Source organism: Cyphellophora attinorum, assembly GCF_001299255.1.
Source record: "Cyphellophora attinorum strain CBS 131958 chromosome Unknown Contig12, whole genome shotgun sequence".
Lineage (NCBI taxonomy): Eukaryota > Fungi > Ascomycota > Eurotiomycetes > Chaetothyriales > Cyphellophoraceae > Cyphellophora > Cyphellophora attinorum.
In genome coordinates, this window is record NW_017253240.1 from 837,951 (window position 1) to 855,431 (window position 17,481).

Below are 17,481 nucleotides of genomic sequence, written 5' to 3' on the forward strand. Positions count from 1 at the left end.
CGGTAGGTGCATGCATGACGACTTTCACGACATTGACGACGACAGTATACCTTAAGGGTTGTGAAGTGCTCATCTCGGTCACTGGCATGGTCGAGCTTTATGTACTGTGCTAGGTATGTAAAAACGATGACAGATCGAAATATCCAGAACAACTGGGAATATGATGCTACATCTATGTACTGCGTTATGCTATGCTTTTCTGCGTTACCACCTGACCTGGCCCCGAATGCATCCATGCAAGACGCTTTTTGTACACTTATACCACCAAAATGCTGTCTGCTTTCCTGCCACATGCTATAAAGCACTTGACCATCGTCTTTCGAACCTCCTGGGATGGCTGGGAAAAAACGATTAAGCCTCACTTCATCCAATCGATATCCAAGTCAGCCTTGTACTCGCCGTCTTCGCCGATTGAGCTTAGGACGCTGTCCTCGTGCGTCCATGTTGTTACGACGCTCATTCTTTCCTTTTCACCGGCACCGCTTCCAGTTCCATTACTCCGTATACTTGCGGCTTTGCCAACTGACTCGTCTCCATTCTGATGTTGCATCGCTGCTTGGACCACTTTATCCTCCCATTCCGGCAGCGGGCCGATGACTTCGATCTCCCTTGAGCCGGCGTTGAAGATCGTCCGGCATGGTACCGACAGCGTTGCCTCACTGGGTAGAAGGGCCAATTCTCGGAGTCTACCCTCACTTGCAGCATACACCACGCGACCAATCCCAGACAGGTAGATCGTGCCCGCTGACATGGGGCAGGGCTCCCAGGCGGTGACAAGTGTGCACTTGCGCAGGTAGGCCGGCGAGTACTGGTCTGCGGCGAGGCGGGCGAGTTCTGTTTCGGCTCGTCGGGTAGCGGAAATCGACAAGTGACTGAGCAATTGTGTTGTGCTGTCCGGGCCGAGGAGGATCGCGGCAAACGGTCCTTTGTTGTGCTCTTGGATCGCGGAGTGCAGGAGCGTGAGGAGGGATGTGAATGCTGCGGTGATTTGTGAGGGGGTCAAGGGCTCTAGGCTTGAAGGTTTTGCAGGTACTGGATCTGCCCGGTCTGGTGGGTGGCTCGCTAGGGGTGTTGCTGGTGCTGCTCCGTAGTTGGCGACCGACGAGGGTGCTGTTGATACAGGTGTTATACTGATGTTGCTACGTGGCTGCGTGCTGCTGGGTGTTGTTGGGCCATTGTGGTTCTGTGCTGGAGAGGAAATTGCTGGCGACACTGATCTGTTCACTGATTTTCGATGGATTGGTGATGTGCTGGAAACAGGTGTGCTGACTGAGCGGCCTTTGTCTTGTCCTCCTATTGCTTTGAGATATGATTGATAGTGGCTGGATCCCATCGCTGCTGGCTGGAGGTTTGCTTCGCTCGTCTTCTCCCAGCAACCTTGAAAGCCTTTCCCCAAAATTCGGTAACCAGGTATGCGGGGTGTGACACGTGCGAGGATTCGAGGATGGTCGGTGCTTGTGGTACCGTGCCTAGTGATGTTATAGCTCAACGAATGGACTGCTGTGGATTTTCACAAGGCTGAGAGTGCGAAGCTGTAAGATAGCAGCTATACTTGTTGCCTGAAGGTTGCAGATAGGAACAATAATTTCTTAAAGAATGCGGGCGGGATGTTTCAGGTACGGAGTTCATTAAACTCTCGCGGCAAGAGCAGCCGAGCAGAAGGTCTGGAGAAGCTAGAAGGCACGAATAAGCCACGAGCTAGGCGCAAGTCTAGGCCGGGGTGACCCGGCAGCTCGGCGAAGCAATTCAACGGCCTGTCATCCGGTCTGATCACCGCCCAGGTCTTCAAGAACTCTGAGTAAGGTGCCAAGATAGTCTTTGGCAGAGGTAGTCAGCCGAATAACCAGAGGAATGCCATCGTTGACACAATGCCGCGACACAGGCGTCAGAAGACCACAACTTTCGCACCATCCTCGCTCTCTAACCTCCCCTTCACCCTCTCGTGGTGTAACAGCCTCATCAAAGCCCCAAAGACATCTCCCATATCCCATATTCCCCTCCTCTTCTCGTCCAGATAACTTCCATCGACCACCACCGTCTTAAGCTCGTCTATCTTCAGTCCTCCCTGCTCCACTAAGTCGTACAACCTCGCTGGCGTTCCCACCGCAATCCCGACCTTAGTCTTGGCCAGATACTCGATATTCTCCTTCAACTTCATATGCTTGGCAATCAGCTTCGCCACTTTGCTGTCCTTGGTGTCATAGACACGAAGCTCTCGAACGAGGTCCGCCACACGAATGCCTGAACATGCAACAATCAAGGTGTCTGGTGACGCTTCTTTCGCGCCTGTCAACAGCTTGTCCCTTCCACCTCCCGCGAACTTCTCAAGGTATCCTGGAAGGTGACCGGCGGTGTGCGGCTGATCGAATTCCGTTGTGTCGATGATCCAAGATTTGGGAACGCTCATGTCCTCCCGCTCAATCAAGGAACTATCCTTGTAGTGCTTGGCGATCTTCTGGGCGAATAGGTCGGCAAGTAGTGATGGGTCGCGTTCGGCTATGCCTGAGTCGATATTGACTGAACGGTCCTTTGCTGGAACGGCGGTGGAGGCGGGTTTTGATGGTGTCTCGACCTTTCGCCGTTGTGATGAGGAGCCATGGAGTTTCTTTGACTTTTTGGGAGGTGATCCAGGCTCACGTTCGTCCTCAGGTTTCCGCTTGGATGCTTTTCGGAGCTCTGTCGCACTGTCCCTGGCTGTCTTGGACATGTTGTTAATGGAACTTCCCCACTTGTGCGAGGACGATCGCGCACAAATTGTAGATGGACTGTTTGACGAGGTGATGGACTTTTGTGTCGAAAAAGCAGATATATTTGCACACCAGGATTTAAGGATCGCCTTCTCCGCCCTTGCTACCAACAACGGTTGCCACTTGAACACTTCTATTTGGATTCCACGTCACACACACTGCATCCACAACTTTCGCCGTTTGGCTACATGGAATTTGACGATCCGACTGAAGACCAAATAATTGACCGTCAACCCCAATCATCAACTTCTGCAAGAACTCCAATCACCACGCCAAACACCGGTCGACCAGCTTTCATTACGAACAACAATATACCCTCGCCAGAAATTTGCGTCATCTGTCTTGACCTTCTATACCCACCTCCAACAGCACACGCTGACTTTGATGGAACTGAAGATCGGGCGATCGGTGAAGCCAAGGAGACCAGGCAGCCAACAGACCCGGGGAGCCCGGTAGCCCTTGCCACAGCCGTGCCCTGCCAGCACGCTCAATTCCACTTTCCGTGCCTGGGAACATGGCTCACGCACTCGCGATGTTGTCCACTATGCAAGGTGGTGGTGACTGCCATCGCGCTGCGTCACCAATACAGGAACGGCATCCGCGAAGGAGGGTCGGAGGCGGAAGTGATACCACTGCCGTTCGATATCCCTAGCCAGGTGCTAGATGCAGCAGATCTGCAGTCCTCGGATGTGCAGAGACGGAATCTTTCGAGCAGACAGGATCGATGGCAACGTAGGCAGGGCCGTACGGCACCGAAGCCGCATGCGCGGGACCCGATAGCAGCAGACCCTGTGCTGAGATTCAGACGAACGCTATATGAACGACAAATCCCATCGCTGTACTGCGGGAGAGGCGTGACGCGATCGCCGCCCATCCAACCAGCAGACTCGTCAAGCGGCTTGATCAGCCAGTCCTTCGACAATGCAACAACTACAAGGCTAACATCGCCTGCAGCACCACGACGGACGAACGCTCGAGCTACCACTACATCACAACAGCACCACGCGCACCAGCTCAAAGCAACGCATCATCACAAGCGCTCCATCCGCCCAACTCAAATCAGCCCCTCCTCCTTCCACCCCTCCAACCCCTCCTCAGCGCCCCTCCTCCGCCTCGCCAAAATCTGGATCCGAAGAGAGCTGTCCCTCTTCTCCTTTCTAAACCCCACTGCTCCTGCCACCAGCCACCACCACCACACTGCCCACTCCCGTCGTCCGCGACCAACAACCGCCCCGTTCCTAACGAACTTTGTCCTCGCGATCCTGACCCAGCTCGACCTATCTGGCGCCGGCGACAGCTTCCAAGCGGTAGACCTGCTTGCGGAGTACCTCGGTGGGAGTGATGCGAGGTTGTTTGTGTATGAGCTCAAAGCTTTTCTCAACTCGGGCTGCGGGACGTTGAGGGAGTGGGATGAGGAGGTGGCGATGTACTGGTTTGAGGATGAGGGAGAGGTCAGGGACGGGGTGGGGACAGTATTGGGACGGGTCTGAGTTGGCGTGGTGAATATATGGTGAGATGAGCTGGCGGAGGTATATGTGGTGGGCTAGGTTAATCTTGTGGGTTGGACTTGATGCATGATTTGATGAGCAATGGTGCCACAATAACCTTGTACATGTTTTGTCAAACTGCACTGTTTGTAACAGGTATGTATGAAGTACCTTTGAGCTTCCGGCCGCTTTTATGGATTGCCCATTTTCCTCCTTCAAAACCATCCCATAGACCCGAATGCCCCGTTCCGGGTAGCGCTTTTGCAATATCGATACCGTGTACTTCTTTCACAACCCATCAATACTCCTTTATGCGCACTGGACGTACACGCAAAGCAGTACGCCCTTCCAGAATACTGCTGCTGACTCAAGCGTCCCAGGAGGTCAACAAGCCAGGGTATTCTTTCTTCGATATGCCCAGATCCGCGAACACCGCATCATCACCTTTCAGATCCCTCACCCTAACCTCATCCTCCTCTTCAAGCTTCTCCATCTCCTCCTTCGGCGCATCCAACCCCTTCTTCTCGTCCCTCGGCAACTGCTCAAGCGCACTGTCGACCCCTCCACTCTCGCCAATTATCAGGAATTGGCAGCCCTCATACCCCAACATCTCCGGCTTCAAGCTTCCCCACCTCAGATCTCTGAAACCCTCCATGATCTCCGATGAGTACTCGGGATCCTTCCCGATCTGCGCGTTCTGAGGCCCAGGAAATTTCGGGTTCTTGGCACTCACAGCGAATGAGCCTTGTTCTTTGATCCCGACGTCTTTCTGGACTTCGCCGAGGGTGCTGGGGAGGGTAGTCATATACGCGAAGTGCGAATCCTTGCCGTCCGTGGTGAGGGCGTAGACGCCTTCAGCGATCGGCGTTGCAGCGGGGGAGTGTGATGTTCCCTGCGTCTTTGTCGCGTAGCTCGACGAGGACAGGAAGGAGGATTTGAGGTCCTTGAAGGATTGGTTGGTGGATTCGACGAAGGCCATGAAGCGGTCTTTGCCGCTGAGGGGCAGGACTTTTTTCGGGATGGCGATCAGTCGGCAATTGGAGGTGTCGGAGATGGGGCCGGAGGTCAGGGCGGCGCCCTTTGGGAGGGGGCGGAGGATCATGAAGGAGCGGGCGATGTCGTTGACGTCGGATGGTGAGGAGGTGTTGACGCGGGCGCGGAAGAAGAAATAGACGATGCCTTTTTCGAGGATGCTGCTGGGGATGGAGGAGGCGCGGGCTTCGGGGTCACTGCGTCACCATTGGTGGGCTTGGAAGTGCTGTCAGACTGCTCTTCCGGAGCGTCGTCTGCTGGCTTGGTGTCCTCCGACTTGCCGTTGGACTGCGTGTGATCGGCTACGCTGGGTTGCGCATCGGCCTTTGGTGCTTCGGAAGACTGGGACTGCTCACCTTTCTGCTCGGATTTGGCTTCAGTAGATGACTCAGGCTTGCTCTCGTTGTCCTGCGAGGTCGACTTGTCTGTGCTTTCGCCTGGTGGTACGGCACCACTCGCTTTTGGCTCGTCTTCTGCGGGCTTTGCGGACTCGGTGCCGTCATTCTTGACGAATGAATCAAGGCTGGTCTGCTCAGGCTTTGCGTCCTGCGTAGCCGCAGCATTGTCATCGGCTTCTGGAGCTGCCGCATCTGCTGGCTCAGGCTGTGCCGCTGGCTTCCCTGCATTCTCGTCAAGGGCCTGCTGGTCCTCTTTCGGCTGTGAGGCGTCGGCAGCACTGTCTGGCTTTCCCTCCTTCATCTCAACATCAGACTTGGGCGCCTCGGCCTCCTTTGGCTGAAAACCGGCATCCCCACCAGCGTCCTCATCTTCCTTGTCGCTGTATGCTGTAAGTACCATACTGAGCATATGTCTCAATACTTACACGTCCATGGTATCTTCGATGGTCTTCTGCTCCTTGTCCTCCTGCTTAGAGCTCTTCTTTCCCTTCTTGGTGGCCGGAGAGCTACCAGACAGATCGCTCTTGCTCTTGCGCTTCCTGACTATGCCCGACTCTGGGGGATCGGTGTAGACAGGGCTAGAGTCTGACGCCTTGACGCGTGCGGATCGTCGTGGAGTCGCCATATCTGCGATTAGGCAGTAGATTTGAAGAGAAGATGTGCGCAGAGAAAGAGAGTCAGGAGGTGTGAAGAAGACGAGAAGAGCTCGTTCAACCTGTCGCAAGTCAATGTAAGGTCAGCCACCGTGAGCCAGCATTGCGTCATGCTCCAATCAAGCTCGTGTGGAGTCAAGCTAGTTCAGGTCCTGCCGACGCTAGTAACCAGATTGCGGGGTTAGCGGGAAGATGGACAAGCCACCACTTCTTCAGAAGATTTTGTGCCTGAGAACAGAGCTGTTGAATAAAACGTGCACTAGAGATTACATATGCATGCAGAGCGTCCAATTCCGAGCTCAATAAAGGGTATCATAGCCATTTGGTCGTGCTGTGCGGCCAGAAAGGCATCTCCTAGCTCTCAGTCAAGTAGCATTTCATCATTGCTAGCCATCCGGGGCTCATCCGATGCCACAGTCGACCTTGTCGACGAGGATTCTGCCAATGGTGCTCGCTTCTCGTCGGTCCGATCCGAGCTATCAGTCAGTGGCTGTGGCCTTGACTTGAGAATACGCTGTGCAGGATTGAGTCGTGATTCTCTCCTCTTTCTTCTCTTAGCTGGAGGAGCATAGTTGTCTCGACCGTCCGTGCGCGTAGGCGTGGTCAAGTGGAACTCAGTGCGCTTTCCGTACTGATTGATTGGGCTTGAGTCCAGGTCTGAGAAGTGTTCTGTGACTGGCTCTGTCGGCACCGTCGGTTGCGTCTGCCGCCAGCCGAGCTGCCGCATGCCTCTCGTGATCTCTTCGTCTATCGCTGTGATCGACTTGACAGCCCGGGTGTCATCCTCAAAGTCCGATTCTGCTTCCTCATACTGATCAGGTCGTAGTACTTCCACGTCTGCGTCGTACCCAAGATCGTCTTGAGCTAGTTCCTCCACGACGAGCTCGCTTTGCGATAATTGCCGTGACCGTTTGGGCTGTCGTACGGTCTTTGGAGAGATTGGTGGCGATACGGATCTTGGCATGGCCAATTGATAGTAGCAGATCAGACCACAAGAAAAGGTCGATGACTACGATGAAGGCATACTATGTATGCCATCGCAGAATCCACCGACGGGAATGGGCCTCGGTACTGCAGCGAGAAGGCGATGAAACGGTCTCAGCTGCGTGAGGTCAAGAGATCTGAGAACGGAACAGAAGCGGAAAGAACGACATCACAAATTCTTGGCAATTTCCTGTCTTCACCAAAATCCTTTCTTCCCATGATCGAAATTCGAGCAATGCATTGATGAAATAGCACTTGTGTCTGTAGTCTGAAAATGAGGATGGTGAAGTTACCATGCAGACGAAGGTGCATTCTCCTGAGCAGACCCGTCTGCCCAGGTGCTAAGTTGCGACATATAGGTGTTCCGCTCTTAACTACCGAGGTACGTGCGACTGCCCTTACGACTCCGTGCAGTAGCCAACTTTACGCCTAGAAACCTTCAGGGCCAGAACCTTGCTGAGGTCCCTACATGATGTCGACGATTCGAAGACGAAGCTACAGTCGACGTCGCCTCAGCACATGCGAATTGACCGACCATGGTCGACTCTGAACAGGACGAGGGCGACGGCTCAGGCGGCGTTAAGCCTTCAACGGTGTTGCGTGGCAAACGCAAAAGATACACGCCTGTGGCCTGCGATGAATGCAAGAAGCGCAAAGAGAAATGCGACAGCCAAATGCCATGCCGACGCTGCCAGGACCGGACGGCTACATGCTCTTACAGCTCGAGATTAGGTCCCATCCCGCTGCTGAAGGACAAGGAAATCGATGCGTTGAACGAGAAGTGCGAGAAAATGCAAGCGCAAATTGACAGCCTCATGGCAGCCCGACTGCCGACTGGTTCGCCGACCGAACAACGATCTACAGTGTCCGTGCCGACTTCTACCTCGCCATCTTCCACCCTGGACATCACCACTGGAACTAATCAGTTGAACCACAATGGGACTTTGATGCTCTCCTCCGCGACTTCGCGGCGGAGGCAATCGGACTTTCTCGGGCCCACCAGTTCATCGTTCCTCCTCCAAAAGGGGACGGAAACTCTGGCAAATGCTGGAATACATGCCTCAATGTTTACAGAGATCGAGGCGGGGCCTCTTGCGCCGCTGGCCAAATCCGGATTTCAAGAGACCTCTGTCGCGACTCGCGTGATCGAAGACCCACTGTGTGCCATTTCCCGAAATGAAGCGCTGCGGTTGTTGGATAGATATCACGAAGAGTATGGGTCACTGTATCGGTTCATCGACAAGACGATACTGTACCGTGCAGCTCACTACTTCTACGACTGTGTCAACAGTGGCTCTTTCTCCTCTACGAGAGCCTTCGTGAAGGACGAAAATACCCTCTCCGGCGGAATTTTGGACATCTTGAAGCTGGCTATTGCCGTCGCCGCAGCTATAGAGAGTCGTGGACCCAATATTTTAAGTGATAAGCTTCTTAAGAACGTTTATTCTGGCTTTGAAACTCGCTTCTTGGGTGCCAAGGTTGAGCTCCTGGAAATGCAGGCTTGGACTGTCATAGTAGGTCTGCTCCCTCCCACAGATGCCTTCTGCTGCTAACGATTTCAAGAGTGTCCTGCAGTTCCACCTAGATGACGAGATCCTTGCCTGGAGAACGATTGGTCTTGCTGGCAGGGCCGCGATCGAACTGGGCCTGCACCGACGCGAGACCTACTCGATGCGATTTTCCGACGTTGAGCAGCGCGTGAGGGTCACTCAACTGTTCTGGTCTATCTATGTGCTCGACCGGCGATGGAGTTTCGTCACTGGCCGCTCTTTCGCTATTCCAGAGAGTGACATAGATTTGGATCCGCCTAAATCGGTATGTGCTTCTTTGTCTTTTACTCCGATTTCTGGGATGGGGTTTGTACTCAACTTTCTTTTCTAGAGTGACTCGGACTCATACATCTTCTCCACCATGGTTGCGTACGCGCAACTGGAATCGAGAGTGTGGAAATTGACCTCGAAATCCACCGATAAAGTCAGCTTCGAGAAGATGTCTTCCCTCTATTTCCGAGTGCAGCAATGGTATCGAAGTCTCGAACCCGATTATCGACTGAATCCAACAGAGGCGAACATGCTAGGTGGCCGAACGCAGAGCGAGAACGGAATACGAATACTGTTCTATTTGAAAGTCAACCAACTGCAGCTATTCATATTCCGCCAGGAGCTTTTACATTGCCGAGGCATCAACGAGGACTTGCCAAATGCCAGCTTTGCTGTTGAAGCAGCAAAAGACAACATTCGCCTGCTGCGAAGAGTGAGCCACACGACAGACCTCTATTCGGCGCACCAAGCACCATTCAACCACTATCTGGTTTCTGCGCTAGCTGTGCTTTTCTTGGCCGTTTGTCACGCCCCATATCAGTTCAGCAACGCATGTCAGGAAGAATTTATCGTTGCACTTGAGCTCATCCAGGGCTTCTCCCTCGAGTCTCATCTAGGCAGGAGGCTCTGGAAACGTGTCCAGCACCTCAAAGAGATCAGCTTGAGCCTAGGGATGCTACCCAAGAGAGCGCACACGGGTGGCACGGAGAACGTCATTCTGAACAGCACAGATGCGACTCTCCCAATCACCAGTGACACATCAACGGGACCAGATCAGCACGCCAGAATTCAACAGCGGCCGGTGTGGTATCAGAGGAGAACGCCGCTAACGGACGAGACGATCGATCCGCATCAGCTGACCGGTGACCTGACTACCATCTTCGACACAATGCAGCAGCCTTACAGATGGTCTGCGGCTGGCGAAGTTGGCCCGGATGGTAATCAGCAGTCGATGAACTGGGAGTTGTCAAGACAATTTTTGGATCTGGTCTAAGTCGAGTGGTTGAGGTCATTCCCGAGCTTTGACACGTATATGTCGAAGAGATTCGAAGCTGCTCTTGAGCCATGTGCACGACTCACTGTGGCCATCAAGCACTGCACGATTCGAGGCATGCTTCACAATACCCAGCTACGCGATCGCGTAACCATCATGAGTCATTACACAACATTTGCTGATCCAACCGCGACCATTCTTCTTGCTGACACGTTCAATGCGCAAGACGCCAAGTGTTCTACAACCATGGCTAGGGAACAGGACATGATACTCTCCCGGATCCACATGTGGTTGTGTGATGGTGTTTTGGTTGGGCCAGATGGAGCGTCATCCGGTCTGGGCCAAAATTGTGGAGTGAACCTTATCGGAAGTTCCGAGCTCTCCCACCCCAGACTACCTAGGTCTGTTAGCTTGTTCGCCCAAACCTCGATCGTGGGGACATTCGCCCTACCCGGTTCCTAGACCTAGACCTAGACAGTGCGGAGAGAAAACCATGGAAACTCACTCAGCTAAGCATATATCGTGGCACTTTTCATGTCAAGGACCTGGAGACAAGTGCCATCGATTCGCGAGACCATCAATCACTCTTGGCACATTTCGTTATGGGGTCACTCGGCGGAAGCAGCAGAACAAATGGCCAGCAGCCTCAAACAGGCATTAACAATGCCACAACAGCCGACGTGATCGTCGTGGGAGCAGGCCCTGTTGGCTTGATACTGGCGCTCAAGCTGGGTATTCAAGGCATCTCGACCATCGTGATCGAGAAGCACGCGGGAATTCTCAGGGCGCCTCGAGCGATCGCATACATGCCGGTGGTGAACAAGCAATTAAAGGCAATGGGCATGCTGGAGCCACTCGCGAAGCGCTCGTACCAGAGCCGCTTTGGACCAAGCTGGCGTCCAGTGCAGGGCGAGGCCTACGTGGAATGTCATCCGAAAGAGAAAGTCGAACAGCTCCTAAAAGCCGGTGTGAAATTACCACCACCACCACCCGAAGACGAGAGTTGTCTGTACATGATAGGTCAGGACGATTTCTCCGACCTCATTCTTGAACAAATTCAGCAACGATGCCCCGAACACGTCAGTGTTCGCTTCCAGCGACCTTGCATTGGCATCAACAACGTACCTGGAGGCGTCGAAGTCATGACTACAGACAAGGTTCCAGGAATCCACCAATACAACGACATTGTCCTAACTGCAAAGTATGTCGTTGGCTGCGATGGGGCCCAGAGCGCTGTCCGACAGTATGCTTGTATTCCTTTCGAGGGTTTCACCTGGACCAACTTCAGATTCACAGCCGCGGACGTAGAATACGACTTTCAGAAAGAGAAGAACTACTTCCCGGGGGGCAACTTTATAGTCGACCCAAACGACTGGGCCCTGATCGCCCGGACCGGCCCAGAAACAGTCTTCAGAGTCTGTTACGGAGAGAAACCTGATCTTCCAGATGACGAAGCAAGTATGCTGGAACGGTCGAAGCAACGGATTCCAGCGTTTCTGTCTCCCACGAACAAAGACTATAAGCTACGGCGACTTAAGCCTTATTGGGCACAGCAGAGGTGTGCACAGACCTTTCAGAAAGGACGTATTCTGCTTATAGGGGATGCCGCTCATGTAAGTCAGATCTCTCTGAAGTGCTGGGCGCGCGCATGCAACCCAGCCCCGTGCCGCGCCTTATCCGTTCATACCGCATGCTAATTCAAGGCCATCGTAGGCAAATAACCCTCTCGGCGGCCTAGGTCTAACGTCGGGTATCCTCGATTCCACTGTTCTCGCACTGTCATAGCGCGGCATTTACTCCATGACGAGCCAGAAGATATCATCTCTCGCGCTCTGGAGAGCAGGCGCAAGGCTTGGCTCGAGGTGGCCAATCCTACGTCAACAGCCAACTACCTCCGGCTGTGCTCTACGGACAAGGACATCTCCGCGACGCGCACCGAGTTCTTTCGGAAAATGAACACAGATCCTGCGTTCGCTTTGGGCGCCATGGCAGAGCAGTATAAACTGCTGCCGGACACGTTTGAGGGATAGAGAAGTGTAGTAGAGAAGTTTGCCGTGTTGGGCCTGCTGGGTCCGGGGTAGACTCTGGCTCGTATCTCTGAGTTAGGCTGTCGCCGAAGGCTTGCCAGTACAATAATGCATTCTGTTGGTAGGGGTTCAGGCGAGCATCAACTTCTGTTCCAGGCGCACTCAGCCAGCACAAGGTGTGTCTCTCGTGCAGAGGATCGACCCAGATCCGACGGCACACTCGCGCTTCGCGGGGAGCCACCTGTTACTGGGGCAGGGATCCAGAATACAAGCCTGAAGTGATTTAGCGCCGCCTTCGTCGGTGAGCGACGCCGTACGCCGAATTCTCGTCTCTGGTGGCGCGAGATGTGGAAATTTCCGAAAGAATCTCATGACTCTATCAACTAGTTCGGAATGAGACTAAGTTCGTGTCTCAAAGCCTGGCCAATCACACGAGCGAGGTATCGATGCCTAGGTACCTCAATCGCCTTACTTTGGTGGTAGATCACTGTATCAACAGCTCCTATCCGAAGGCTTGCGACGATCGGTCGAGCACCGCGGCTCTTTCATCATAAGCCACGTCTGGGGGAAGCGGCAAGCACGGGCTATCTGCCGACGCCGGGTCATGTACCATCGAATTGGCCATACCTAGGCGGATGCCACGAGGCTGCCTAGGCAGCGCAGCGGGACATTGGCATGGCAGCAGACTGGGGGAAACCTGGGGTCAGATCCGGAGTCTGGAAGTGTTCGGCTGTCGACTGCGATCTATATGAGCACCCGCAGAAGCTGCCTCACAAGCTCGCTTCAGAGCCATTCATTTCTTCCTTCTCCAACTCACCTCTCTTGCAACCACCATGGGCTTCGGAGTACTAGAACCAAAGGCCGAGGGTCATGTACCAGGCACCGTCTACATCTACGACGAGAATCAGTCGCAGGGAAGTCCCAACACAGCACTCCTCAAGCATGGCACTGGGAAATACTCCCACATCGTACTTGCGCCACAACCCTCAGACGATCCCAACGACCCCTTGAACTGGCCGAAGACAGAGAAGAACCTAATACTGGCCATACTGGCATTCGGTGCCATCATATGCGGCTCTGGACCAGTTCGTGACTTACCTCTACCTGTTGTCTTGTACGTCCGCAGACTGACCGGTTGTACACAGGGTGCTATCCTCCAAGCGGGCGTTTTGCCAGTTTCTCAGTCCTTGGGCGTCAGCTTGACCAAGATTACCCTACTGGCTGGCTATGTGCTGCTCTCGGCTGGCGCCTTCGGTATCTTCGTCTCTGGTCTCGCGCGCAAGTTTGGAAAGCGGCCTCTGTACATTTTCTGTTCCCTCATGGCTGTCATCGGCTGTATCGTCGGCGAATGCGCAACGACTTATCCGACCCTGGTCGCAGCGCGGATCATTCAAGGCTTCGGCGTGGGCGCGTACGAATCACTTATCGTGGCATCCATTGGCGACTTATACTTTGTGCATGAGCGTGGTCCACGAGTAGCTCTGGTCATGTTCCTGCTCGCGACTATTTCAAATGGAGTCCTGGTCATTGCTGGACCCATTACGGCCAATCTGGGCTGGCACTACAACTTTCACATCCTGATGCCCTTCGTCGGTCTCCAGCTATTGTTGACCATCTTCTTCGTTCCCGAGACTACTTACGTCCGCAAGAAGATCTACGAGATCGACGAGACAGGCTCTGATCAGAACTTGGAGGCGCTGGGCCAGGACGAAGAACGACATCGTCATGCGGAAGAAAAAATGGCCAAGACTACAAGCCAGCAAGAAGAGGCTGTTTCGCGTACCATCACTCAGGTTACGATTCCTCCCAAACGCAAGACGTATGTGCAACGGCTAGCCATCTTCAACGGCGTCTTCGTTCACGACTCACTCCTCAAGATGATACTTGCACCACTTGCGATCCTTCTTAATGTCGGAGCGTCGTACAACGTGCTGGTGAGCGGGATCTGCCTGGCCTGGTTCGTTGCCATGTCCATCGTTGCGTCTATCTTCTTCAGCTCGCCGCCCTATCTGCTTACCCCGGCCGGAGTTGGCTACACATCTGCTGCACCCTTGATTGGAGCGTCATTGCGTTTGCTCTGATGGGCGTCGTCGCCAAACCTCAGCTGTTGTGGATGGTCAAGCGGAACGGCGGAGTTTACGAACCTGAATTCCAGCTTCTGGGAATCGCTGTGGGCGGGCTCACCTCAGTCGCCGGCATGGTTGGCTTTGGCTACACCGCCCAGGGCTTCAAGTCCATCTACGTGATCTGCTTCTGCTGGGGACTCATGATGTTCGGACTCTGCATCATCGCTATCAGTACCAGTGCCTACGCGCTGGATGCGTTCCGGCAACACAGTACGGAGCTGTTCATCATGAACATGTTGTTCAAGAACTTCTTCTACTACGGGTAAGCGACTCTGTATTGGTTTCAGGAGTGTCTGACGTGCTAATGTGGAGTATCACAGTCTCACAAACTACATCGTTGACTGGTTAATGACTCAGGGTCCGGCCAAGATGTTCAATGTCATTGCGGGTATCACCGCTGGCTGCGTGCTGACCACGATTCCCATGTATGTCTACGGAAAGAGGTATCGTCGATACTGGGCGCACCACAATTTGATCAAGATTTTGCGCCTAGAGACCGACTTGACCGGCACCGAAGCCGCAGAGTAAGGCACAATACAGGCGGAAAGACGAAGGAAAGCTGCAATCTTTTCAGGATTGTGGACCGCTCTGGCCACAGGAGCTTCGGCCTTTCGTGAAACAGATCTGGTGCGCCCGTGGAAGTTTGGGAGCAGACTTTTCCATACCTATGTAAAAGCAGTGGCAGGTGGAGCAATAAATGATTAGTCTCTGACCACGTGCAAATATTTGGTCACTTACTTCCTCTAACGGTGCAAGACCGGTTGACGAGCTGTCAATGCGGCAAACGTCGGGATCCTCCCACAGATTTCGCACAAGTGCCGAATGCCTGATGATGACGACAGTGGGTGCACGTAAAGTCTGGTCACTTCCTCAATCCGAACTCTGCTCGAGGATACACAGCAGCACTTCGGCTCGTCTTGTCATCCGGCCACACCGGGAATCTGACCAAGACCGGATGACAGAACCCAGGGCACATGCGACTACCCACGTTGTCTCACAAAAGTGCAACGATGGCAGGAGCACACGAGAGTTGCGCCTTCTTATCGGCGTTGAACGATGACACGACAAATGCCAGGGGCCTCACGCAGCACAGCACCTTCTAAAGTCGCTCATCTTCCAAGATTGTCAACCGGCTAAGGCAAAGCTCTATGCAAGACCGGATGACGTAAATTGCACCTCGGAACTGCGATGTCTGCTTACGTCTCTGAATGGGAAGTTTACAACGGGTGCCGTGGCAGCGATCGTCAACAGCAACAGCATGAAGCAAAGCTTAATCAACAAGTATATGTGTCTTTTGGGCTATGGCTATCCGCCTCACCTGGCCTTTTGGGACCTCCGCATCCTCTCAACATTCCTCTGCACATACAACTCAACCCACTTCTGCATATCGCCTGCCTCTCTCAAGCGCTTCGCGGACGGGGAAACTACTTCAATGGGCTGCCGATAATACAGACCATCCTGACAGCCTTCCACTGCGGCTCCGTTGTGCCCCTTCTCTTCATCCATGAGCTCATCAAAGCCCTGGATGATTACGGACATGGGTGTTTGGTGCTCGGCGCTAATTGCCCCCTTGACCTCTTTGGGTTCGATGTTGGTGTTGACAAAAGTTGGTGCAACAGTGTTGATAGTGATGTTGTGACGAGCCGAATGAGGTGCTAGTGATCTCACCAAGCCGATGAGTGCGTGCTTGGCTGCTGCGTATTGGGGTATGGCTGGGTTAGGATAGAAACCGGCGGCGCTGGATGTGATGATTATCTTTCCTCCTGGTGTTGGATTCCGGGCGGCGTAGTGGGCGTAGAGTTTGATGCCGTAGTATACGCCGAAGAGATCGACATCGAAGGTCACATGTCGGGCTTCTGGGGAGGGTTGGAGGGGTCGATTGAGGCGAATATATCGTCTCGGTCGTCTATGCCGGCGTTCAAAGCTGCGACATCTAGACGATTTCTCCATTGAAAGGCGGCCTCGAACATGCGGGCTTGGCTCTCGAAAGATGCTACGTCGGTAGAAATGTAGAGAGTCCGGTCCTTGGGTAGGTCGTCACTCGCCTTGGGAGGCTGCAGATCGGCGAGGACAATATCCCAGCCTCTTGCAACCAGGTGCTTGGCCAAGGCAAGGCCGATACCCGACGAGCCACCAGTGATCAGGGCTACCTTGGCCATGGTGGGCGTGGCGAATCTCGAATTCCCAATTGTAAGTAGTATATTTCGTGACTGCTCAGGACTGTGATTTTGTCAACCGGCGTCAATCTGGTCGATTGCAGTTGAGTTTGCTGTTGCGGTCGGACGTACTTTTGGGACTTGTCGACGGATGACAACTCTGGTAAGCGGACTTACATGCTTGAGCATTGCCGTCGAAGAGCACGTCTTTGTACCTCTAACCAGCATTATGCGCCTTTAGTTCAGAAGCTGTCTACAGTAATGTTTCTCTCCACAAGTGACGGTGGACCGCGGCACTTTCTTCCCGCGCTGCGTTGCAATGCACTTTTCGGAATTTTCCGATCAGCGAACTTACCTATGCAGTTCTGGCAAAGGCGAAAACCCGCCCACAGAGTTTGACACCACAGAAGTGCCGGCCTGCTGCCACCTACACGCGAGCATTCTGTCATGTGAGGAGTACAGCCCTGTAGATTGATGTTTGGATCATGGAACAGACACCGAACTCCACATCTCCGCCTCCGCACTCGCGATACTGCGGGCGGACGAAGACTAACAGTGCGGGACTGCAATGAGCTTTTGCGGATGTACAGTGAGTGATGATTGAGTTGTAGACAAGGTGAATCTGGAGGCCAAAGGAGGCGTGAGCGAGCCGATCTTTCGACGTCGTTTTGTATCAACACGTGCGGTGACAGCAGGTTGCTCGGAAGGAAATGTTGACATGCGCTATCAAGGATTTATTTTCCGAGCTAATCATAGCCAAGTAGCAAGCTTTCCCTCGATCTGACTCCTTCGCTTGCCAGTGTCTTTTTCTTCGCATCTGCCACGTCGTTGCTGTTCGGAGTCGCGCAAGATCATGCACGGCGCCCGATTCCCGTGTGATGAGGCCCTTTCATGATGGTCTGCAGCACAGCCACTCAGCCAGGCTTTAGCCAGCTGGACGGCACACCTCTGTCGGCCACCAGCTAGGCGAGTCGCGTCACGAAAGCGCGATAGCAAGCATGAGAGACGCAGTGTGTTCAGCTCCGCTGGCATTTTGCAGCCGTATGCCAGCGAGCGA

At 53.8% G+C, this 17,481-nt stretch overlaps 9 protein-coding genes across 9 annotated transcripts; 4 read left to right on the forward strand and 5 right to left on the reverse strand.

Annotated features, from left to right (window-relative positions):
* Positions 1 to 358: 358 nt before the first annotated feature.
* AB675_7784 (uncharacterized protein) lies at positions 359 to 1,333 on the reverse strand (the record flags this gene model as incomplete). Its single annotated transcript, XM_018148177.1, has 1 exon — positions 359 to 1,333. The coding sequence occupies one exon, from the start codon at positions 1,331 to 1,333 to the stop codon at positions 359 to 361; it is 975 nt and encodes a 324-aa protein (XP_018000547.1).
* Positions 1,334 to 1,885: 552 nt separating this feature from the next.
* On the reverse strand, positions 1,886 to 2,707 carry AB675_7785 (Protein cms1; the record flags this gene model as incomplete). Its single annotated transcript, XM_018148178.1, has 1 exon — positions 1,886 to 2,707. The coding sequence occupies one exon, from the start codon at positions 2,705 to 2,707 to the stop codon at positions 1,886 to 1,888; it is 822 nt and encodes a 273-aa protein (XP_018000493.1).
* A 228-nt stretch (positions 2,708 to 2,935) lies between these two features.
* Positions 2,936 to 4,237, forward strand: AB675_7786 (uncharacterized protein; the record flags this gene model as incomplete). The annotated part of the gene is made up of 1 exon (XM_018148179.1): positions 2,936 to 4,237. The coding sequence occupies one exon, from the start codon at positions 2,936 to 2,938 to the stop codon at positions 4,235 to 4,237; it is 1,302 nt and encodes a 433-aa protein (XP_018000241.1).
* Positions 4,238 to 4,601: 364 nt separating this feature from the next.
* On the reverse strand, positions 4,602 to 6,289 carry AB675_7787 (uncharacterized protein; the record flags this gene model as incomplete). The annotated part of the gene is made up of 3 exons (XM_018148180.1): positions 4,602 to 5,463; positions 5,502 to 6,044; positions 6,090 to 6,289. The coding sequence occupies 3 exons, from the start codon at positions 6,287 to 6,289 to the stop codon at positions 4,602 to 4,604; spliced, it is 1,605 nt and encodes a 534-aa protein (XP_018000401.1).
* Positions 6,290 to 6,678: 389 nt separating this feature from the next.
* Positions 6,679 to 7,281, reverse strand: AB675_7788 (uncharacterized protein; the record flags this gene model as incomplete). The annotated part of the gene is made up of 1 exon (XM_018148181.1): positions 6,679 to 7,281. The coding sequence occupies one exon, from the start codon at positions 7,279 to 7,281 to the stop codon at positions 6,679 to 6,681; it is 603 nt and encodes a 200-aa protein (XP_018000204.1).
* A 556-nt stretch (positions 7,282 to 7,837) lies between these two features.
* Positions 7,838 to 10,115, forward strand: AB675_7789 (putative transcriptional regulatory protein; the record flags this gene model as incomplete). Its single annotated transcript, XM_018148182.1, has 3 exons — positions 7,838 to 8,815; positions 8,865 to 9,116; positions 9,183 to 10,115. The coding sequence occupies 3 exons, from the start codon at positions 7,838 to 7,840 to the stop codon at positions 10,113 to 10,115; spliced, it is 2,163 nt and encodes a 720-aa protein (XP_018000356.1).
* A 602-nt stretch (positions 10,116 to 10,717) lies between these two features.
* Positions 10,718 to 12,145, forward strand: AB675_7790 (Para-nitrophenol 4-monooxygenase; the record flags this gene model as incomplete). Its single annotated transcript, XM_018148184.1, has 2 exons — positions 10,718 to 11,728; positions 11,924 to 12,145. 2 exons carry the CDS (start codon positions 10,718 to 10,720, stop codon positions 12,143 to 12,145), a joined length of 1,233 nt encoding a protein of 410 aa, XP_018000274.1.
* An 830-nt stretch (positions 12,146 to 12,975) lies between these two features.
* On the forward strand, positions 12,976 to 14,796 carry AB675_7791 (putative MFS-type transporter; the record flags this gene model as incomplete). The annotated part of the gene is made up of 4 exons (XM_018148185.1): positions 12,976 to 13,227; positions 13,288 to 14,099; positions 14,171 to 14,530; positions 14,589 to 14,796. The coding sequence occupies 4 exons, from the start codon at positions 12,976 to 12,978 to the stop codon at positions 14,794 to 14,796; spliced, it is 1,632 nt and encodes a 543-aa protein (XP_018000507.1).
* A 786-nt stretch (positions 14,797 to 15,582) lies between these two features.
* On the reverse strand, positions 15,583 to 16,427 carry AB675_7792 (15-hydroxyprostaglandin dehydrogenase [NAD(+)]; the record flags this gene model as incomplete). The annotated part of the gene is made up of 2 exons (XM_018148186.1): positions 15,583 to 16,174; positions 16,237 to 16,427. The coding sequence occupies 2 exons, from the start codon at positions 16,425 to 16,427 to the stop codon at positions 15,583 to 15,585; spliced, it is 783 nt and encodes a 260-aa protein (XP_018000371.1).
* Between the last annotated feature and the right edge of the window lie 1,054 nt (positions 16,428 to 17,481).